Source organism: Patagioenas fasciata, chromosome 2 (genome assembly GCF_037038585.1).
Source record: "Patagioenas fasciata isolate bPatFas1 chromosome 2, bPatFas1.hap1, whole genome shotgun sequence".
In the NCBI taxonomy this organism is placed as follows: domain Eukaryota; kingdom Metazoa; phylum Chordata; class Aves; order Columbiformes; family Columbidae; genus Patagioenas; species Patagioenas fasciata.
In genome coordinates, this window is record NC_092521.1 from 52,711,306 (window position 1) to 52,718,936 (window position 7,631).

General features: G+C 41.7%; 1 protein-coding gene across 3 annotated transcripts; it reads left to right on the forward strand.

Moving 5' to 3' along the window:
- The first annotated feature begins 286 nt into the window (after nt 1–286).
- On the forward strand, nt 287–6,512 carry LOC136097749 (myosin regulatory light chain 2, smooth muscle minor isoform-like). Of its 3 annotated transcripts, none has more exons than XM_065830506.2 (4): nt 287–370; nt 1,398–1,596; nt 1,820–1,981; nt 5,658–6,512. In XM_065830506.2, the coding sequence occupies exons 2-4, from the start codon at nt 1,413–1,415 to the stop codon at nt 5,828–5,830; spliced, it is 519 nt and encodes a 172-aa protein (XP_065686578.1). In that variant the 5' UTR covers nt 287–370; nt 1,398–1,412; the 3' UTR covers nt 5,831–6,512. The 3 variants fall into 3 exon arrangements, with proteins under 3 accessions (XP_065686578.1, XP_065686579.1, XP_071660319.1); XM_065830507.2 differs by lacking the exon at nt 287–370 and adding an exon at nt 487–493; XM_071804218.1 differs by lacking the exon at nt 287–370 and adding an exon at nt 945–968.
- Nucleotides 6,513–7,631: the final 1,119 nt, after the last annotated feature.

A 7,631-nucleotide genomic window follows, 5' to 3' on the forward strand; every position in this document is an offset into this window, starting at 1 on the left:
AGGGAGTCATTACCTCCGGAGTGACAGCCGTCAGCGAGCCTCCCTCCATCCCGCTCTGCGCGGCGGCGGTGGCGACTTCCCGCGGGCTGCGCCAACGCTGCCGGAGTAGGGGGGGGGACGCGGATAAGCCGTTTGCGGAACACCCCGACCCAGCTGCCCCGAGTAGGGCTGCGATCGTTAGGGGAAAGCTCTCGCTGCCGTTCCGCTACACTTCGCCGCTTCTCCCGCCGCCAACCCGCCGCTCGTCCTCTCCCGACCACCCCCCGCCGCTGAGGAAGGCGATGGTTTCTCCGGGAAGCACCAGGGCTGTTGCCGCTTCCTCCCCCTTCCCCGTTTTGTTTCTCACCGGGTCCCCGCAGCAGCCGTTGGGGTGAGGCGGGGAGGGTCCGCGTGCCTACGGTGGGGAGGTGTTTGGGGGGCGGGAACGGGCTGTGGGGAGAGTGACCGTTGGGAGACGCGGTGGACTCAGCGACCGTTGGCGGCAGCCGTTGGGGCAGCTGCCACTGAGGAGAAGCGATGGCGCCGGCTCCCCCCCACCCCGCCGCCCTCGCCGCCGGTTGAGGCTGAGGCTCCGCCACGTCCGTGGCTGCCGGAGCCTCAGCTTCAACCGGCGGCGAGGGCGGCGGGGTGGGGGGGAGGCAGCCGGCGCCATTGCCTGTGGCGTCGTTTCTTCATGGGAGCGCAGAAGCTCTTAGGAGCTATTAGCCGTTTTTTGGTTTTTGGGTTTTTTTTAATAAAAATTCACCTCGAGTGCTGTGCTCGCTGGAGCGTTGTCTCTGAGTTTGATTCTCCCTTCACGTCCAAGCTTGGGGCGGGGGGTGGCTGCATAGGTATTGGTATGAGCAGGAATATAGTTTGCACAATCTTCTTGGTTTTGGAAGGCACGGCCAGCACAGAGACCCATCGCTATGCAAAGCAGCAACTACTTAACCGCTGTCAGGTGTATAGGCACTTGAGAGTTTGTTCAGGTGAACTGAGTTTTGTTTCCTTCCTCTACACAGTTCTCGTATATCCATATCTGTACAGAGCTCTTTCACAGGATTAATGACAGCCCTCAAAACCTCACTTTACTGTTTTAGACTTGAGACCAGTCTTAGTTCCCTTCTTGCAGGTGCATGTATCAGGAAAGGGTCCCCTACAAAACCTGTCCCTTTGAAATCCAAGTATAACTTACATCTTCTTTTAGTGATTTTTTTATTTAGGAGTCTGTCTTTCATTTGTTTGTATTTTCTGCTTCTCTTTTTCCCTTCTTGATTAGGGACGTATGTTCCGATGAGAAGAAATAGAAGTGTCTTAGAGGAGTTTTCTATCTGTGAACATTAATGTTAAACCTTAATACAGTTTTAAGTCCTAACTCTGATCTTATTGTATTTACTATATTTACTACTCTCTTCTAGTGTCCAAAAATCAACATGTCTAGCAAAAAAGCAAAGACGAAGACTACCAAGAAGCGCCCTCAACGCGCCACTTCCAATGTATTTGCCATGTTTGATCAGTCGCAGATTCAAGAATTCAAGGAGGCCTTCAACATGATTGACCAGAACAGGGATGGCTTCATTGACAAAGAGGACTTGCACGACATGCTCGCCTCCCTCGGTAATGTCTGGAGGGAGGGCAGGGGGTTCTGCCACTTGTCTCTCTAGCTAATAATTCTCTTTTGTCAATAGGATAATATAACATTTACTAACCTATTGCTCAGGGATCTGTTACCATGACTCTCAGCTGTGAATAAAAGTGATGACATTTTATGAAAAATAAAAGCTTTGCTTGTGTATCTGATCTTGAGGTCTTTTTTAAACTACGTGTATGTTCTCTGCAGGGAAGAATCCAACAGATGAATACCTGGATGCCATGATGAATGAGGCTCCAGGCCCCATAAACTTCACTATGTTCCTTACAATGTTTGGTGAGAAGTTAAATGGCACAGACCCGGAAGATGTCATCAGGAATGCTTTTGCCTGCTTCGATGAAGAAGCAACAGGTACATGGGTGAAACCCAGTCACTTGGTGGGAACAGAGGCACATATTTTCATGTTGTTTATTTGGGTTTCTTAATAGTAGGCTGATTTTTGCACCTTGATAAATGAAGTATGACACAGTAATCCTTCTAGATGGCATATTATACCAAGTAATGAGACTTATTACTGAGAGGAAAAACTGGCTGGCTGTTCTGTGTGAGTACTGAGGACTAGTAGTAATGTTCTGTGAGGCTTTGAAGAAGGGTGTTTTAAGAAGGCAGTGTGTATGTTCCTCAAAATGCAAAATAAGATGGATTTGCTTTAAGAAGATGACATTGAAAATGTCACAGATGTGAAATTTGTAATACAACTGCATTTGTCCTCCCCCTGCAGTAGATTTGAGATGCATCTGAATTCTTCGATGTATTTAGTATTTCAAGACAAGCTGTTGAGACTACATAAACTCTTTTGAACACTCATCTTGCCTCGTGTATGTTATGGCTCTGATGACAAATGCCATGTGTCATGCTCTTACCCGCAGTTGAGTTTGCTTTCAGGTTGCAGGAAGGGCTGTAGCCCTAATGATCTAAAGATAAAACCAGGGTGGGGTCTAGAAGTCAGAAATTACAGATTGGACTGACTTGCATAGCAAGGTGGGGGGAAAGAGGAGAATACAGAGCTCAGTTTTACTGTATCAGACTTTCAAGGTTGCACCTGTAATCTTGATGTAAGAGTTTATGCTTTTATTTCTTCATTTGTGGAGGCTAAGATTCCAGAGAAGTGTGTAGGAACCAGGGATGGATCCTTAGGACAATTCTGAGGAATTACAGAATATCAGTGCTTTGACATGTTGTGAACGTGTCTTAATAGTGCATGCTGAAATTGTGTAGCCTCCATACTGGAGATGACACCGCACCTATATCTTTCCTCACAACTGTCCACTACAGTATTTCAATCTAACCTGTGGGTATATGCTCTGAACCTTTCAAAGGATATGATTCCATTTCAAACGGCTATTTTTGGTCTGTGTATTTTTAGCACCTTTTGCCTTGCATCCCCTTCCTGCTGAGGTGTAGGTAAACAGGCTTTCTGTTGGTAAGGACTTTTCAAATGTTAATTGACTTCCTCCCTCTCAAGGGAAATCTCTTTACCATCTCCTAGAGAAGGAAGTTTTGTTAGTAGGTTAATTATTTTCTCTCCACAGGTAGTCTGACTCACTGTGCTACAGGGTTTTTTTGTGTCCTCCCAAACAAGAGCTTGTGAATTAGGATATAAAGAAAATTATTGTGCTAGCAGTTCTTTTGAACAGTAAGCTTCTACATCTATGTAAACAATAAGTTACTAGTTCAGGCCCCCATGTACTGATAAGATTGATTTTTTTTCAACTCTGTATGGTAAATGTTTTTATCTAGTTGTAGGATGATTTGAGGATAATGGTTCCACAGTCTCCATTGTGTCTTATGCTATCCTCAGATTTTTAACCAGGAAGCATGTTAGATAGTTATGATGTTTTATTGATTTTTAATTCATAATTGTCAAAATGCAGTCTTCAAAATAACATGTAATGTATTTGTAGGACCCATGTTATCTTTGCCATTTCTTAATTTTATTATCGGATTTGGCTTCTGATCAGTTTGTTCCTTTTTAAAATTAACAAAAGCATATCCAGCTTTTTCTTCACTTTAATAATCTCCATGTGTGTGTGTCTTTTGAGCCTGATTTTCTAACTCTACGTCAGTGTAATTATTTTTAAAAAGAACAATACAAATCAGATCATTTTGATGAGGATAAGTTACGTGTACTTGTTGGGTTTTACTTCTGTTTCCTGTATTGCAAATCTAGTTGGATATATTGCTTCAGCATTACTGTTGTATGTAGTACTATGACATTAGTATAAAAGTTAGATCTGTCTGCATTTGGTGTGTCTTTTGTCTGCTCTTTGATCCTGCATTGTCATCTGTTTTGTGCTGTCTCCTACAGGCTGAATCTTAAATTTTGCTTCATTAATTTGTTGCTCCCCATCTATGTTTAAGCTGTGTGTGAGACAGAGTGGGAGTACTGTTTGCTTTACAATTCTGCGCTGCTAAAACTTTTAGTGTATTCCTAGTCTGGCAACCTAGTTCAATGTTTAAACACCTAGCTGTTCCTACAGAAGCAACTAAGTCCGCAGGGCTAAACTTGCAGCACCAAAGGCCTTGCATTCTTTGAATACCAATCCTTATATTATCTGTTGTGACAACTTGGTCTGTGTAGGATTGCAGAAATAGAGAGCCTCATCTGTTTAGCTGTTCTTCCCCCTCCTTTACGCACATCTGCAAAGAGACAACTCAAAAATTTGACCCAATTAAGATGGGCCTGGCTAACTGAACACTCTCCCCGTTTTTAAATTGCTGTTAGCCTTCTTCATATGGAGTCAGTAGTCGAGGGCTTCTTTACATTGGGATATGATGCTGTTTTAATTAGCATATGTTTTTTTCCCTTCCTCACAGCATACACCAATCCCATGATAATTTGTCATGCTTATTGACTGCCTTTTGGTCCTCTGATTACCTGTTTGGTTTTGTCTCTCTAATGAACTGTTTGCTTAAGTTATTCAGCTCTTTCCAAAGCAGAACTTTTTTTAAAAATCACATTCTAATTGAATCTGCATTAGTTCATTTGGGTGTCTGCTTATGACTTCCAGCTGTTCTAGACAGTTTACTGGGTTTTTTTTGGTGGTGGGTGTTTTTTTAACATACTTTTATCTCCTCTGTTCTGTTATTGATGCTTCTCCAATTGAAATTCAATAACCAATTTCCTTCTCAAATGAAGTGACTGTTGTGCATTTAAAGGCATGTTAAGTCTTATTTCAACATTAAGCAGTTTCTGCATTCTTATGTCTACCATTTGTTATGTGCATTCCTTTTTTAATCTCTAAATTTTCCTGGATTTATTTGGCAACTGGTGGTTCTGCCCATCTATTGAAATTGAAATAACAGAACATACTAAGCCAACTGCTCATTTTGGAGAAAATTAACAAAGATATAAAAATCTTCTGCTAAAATTTTAGCATGATATAACTTAATACATCTTACCTTTGTTTTGGCTAGCTTCTTTGCATCTGCCTCCCCACAGTAAATGTTATTCCTCCCTCCTGAGTTAACTTGCTCAGTCCTGCCTGATAGTCTTTTCTGTTATGAACTCTTTCCCGGACGCGTGCCAGCAGTTTGCTGTATCCACATAAACCACCTCCAGCAATGGTATTGTGCAGCACTGAAGAGCCAAACAGTGGTTATTTAGTCCCCAGAGGAAACTAGTTTACAGAGGTCATGCAAGTATATCTAATCAAGTAAAGAAAAATGTAAATCAATTAAGAGAACAACTTGTGTAATAAAGACTAGCAGTAACAGGAACTTGGTTTTTGAGCTGTTGAAAATCAGCAGATGGAAATAGGTATTACTAGATCACAGCAGATCAGGCCCTCCATTCAAAAACCTGTATGAGATGCATCAAATTTCCACCCCTTCCCCCACCCACTTCCCCTTTTCATTCAAGGAATTTCTTCAGAGTTCAATTAAGAAAGTATTTTGGGCTCTTGATGCAAATGCATATATTACATGCTGTATTAGTTAATTGCGTGACTGTCTTATGTTCATCCTACTGCTTTCGAAGACTCGGCTAAGAAATAGTTTCCCTTTTGTGTTTTATGTCATATTCTAGGATTCATTCAGGAAGACTACCTGCGAGAGCTGCTGACCACGATGGGAGACAGGTTCACAGATGAAGAGGTAGATGAGCTGTACCGAGAGGCACCCATCGACAAAAAGGGCAATTTCAACTACATCGAATTCACGCGCATCCTGAAACATGGAGCAAAAGACAAGGATGACTGAGCAAAGCTCCTGATACCTGCAGATAGCTTTTTTTTTCCGCCCCCCCATTAATTTTACTTCTCAGGATCTGTTTTTTCTTTTTTTCTTGTTGGTACCTTTCACATACACTTTTAACATTCCAGATTTTTCCTCTGTGGACTCTGGAGCTTCTCAGGCACAGTTGCACCTGTGTAATAAAACCGGAAATGAGCCAGGAGAAAAGACAGCTTATAGTGATAGAGGTTTGGGGACAAAGATCTGTGAGTGTGGAGGCCCAGGCAAAAACATCAGTGCTACTCATCCTATCTAGATTTTTACATTTTTTAATGGTAACTTTTCAAATAAAACTGCTATATTAAGTACATCATTAAAATTTTCATGCTAGAAGTGAACTGTTATCTAATCATATCTGTAAATATTTTTGCAACTGTATGCAGTTGTGCTGTTGCCTATTTTTGCCTTAAAAATGAAGCATGAGTCATTTAAGCATACTGATTTTTGTACTTCACCAACTACTCCATTTACTACTGTGAGCATATACAATCCTTCAGATTTTCATGCACTGTAAATTAATGATTTCTGTCCTAGACTTGCACATTAAAATGTTTAAATGTTATGGATGTAATTAGGGGGTGTTTTACCACCTTAGCACCACCATTTCTTGACACTGAATACAATATTAATACTGCTTTATGAAACCTTATATGGTAATTCCTATTTTTTTCTTAAAAAACCCCATACCATCTGTGAGTAGAATGCTTGAGTGATCCCTCTTACCAGATCTGCAGGACTGACAATATAGAATTCATTATGTTTCATTGCAACCATTTATTTTTTCCCTTTCTTTCCTCTTCCCGTCTTTTTTCAGAGCACCATGAGAATGGGGCTGGGTGAAGAAGGAAGGTATGCTGTCTCTGTCCTTTTGGGTTTCTATCTGAAAATGTTATTCTCACTTTCCAAATGAAATGATATACAATAGACAGTTTTAAGAGCTTCTGCTGAGAGTGGTGCTTTGGGTGTGTGAGAAGGAAGCATTCCTTTGTGTTCCATTTCTCATAATTATATCCTCTGGCTCCTGCGGTATGGAATGCATAGCAGATTTGCTACAGCACTCTGAAGCAATTTTGCCATAATTGGAATAGTTGTGGTTCTGGTTTTTTGGTCTTGAGAGAAAGGGTGATTAGAGTACTTCTGTCACTTCTAGGAACTGCATTGTTATCCCATAAGAATTTAGGTTACAAAATCAAGAAAAGTCATTTGGCTGAGAGCATTCTGCTGTTTCTTGGTAGGCTGCTATTATGAACTAAACTTTTAATAAATTTCATTAGAGGACAGTGATTATTTGTTTTAGAACTACACTGTTCTTTAACGAATAATCTACTAGGACTGTCTTTTGAGAAGCACAGAGCCGTAAAAATCGTTCACTGGTACCTGTAAGAAAAAGCTCAGAAGCTTCTGCTCTCAGTCCCAGTTAGTTTTATAAAAGAATGGAGGCCGTCTGGACACTTGAGGGAGCACAGGGTGCAACAGCAGGCTTGTAAAAAAAAGTATGGAAGATGCTGAAAAACAGAGAGGGGGGAGAACGGTTCAAAATGCTTTCAGAAGAGACAGAAGAAATCCACATGCTCCAACAATAAGTTTTCTCTCAGTTGCTGGGTTGTTTTTTTTTTTTCTTCTGAAAATATTTACATTTAGAGGGGGCAGAGATAACAAACTCGAAGAACCTTTGTAAGCTCTCAGTGAAACCCATTTTGCCTTGTGTGAGGGAGGGGAAGGCGGCCACGACCCTCCCGAGCCCCCGGCTGCAGGCAGCTTCCCGCCT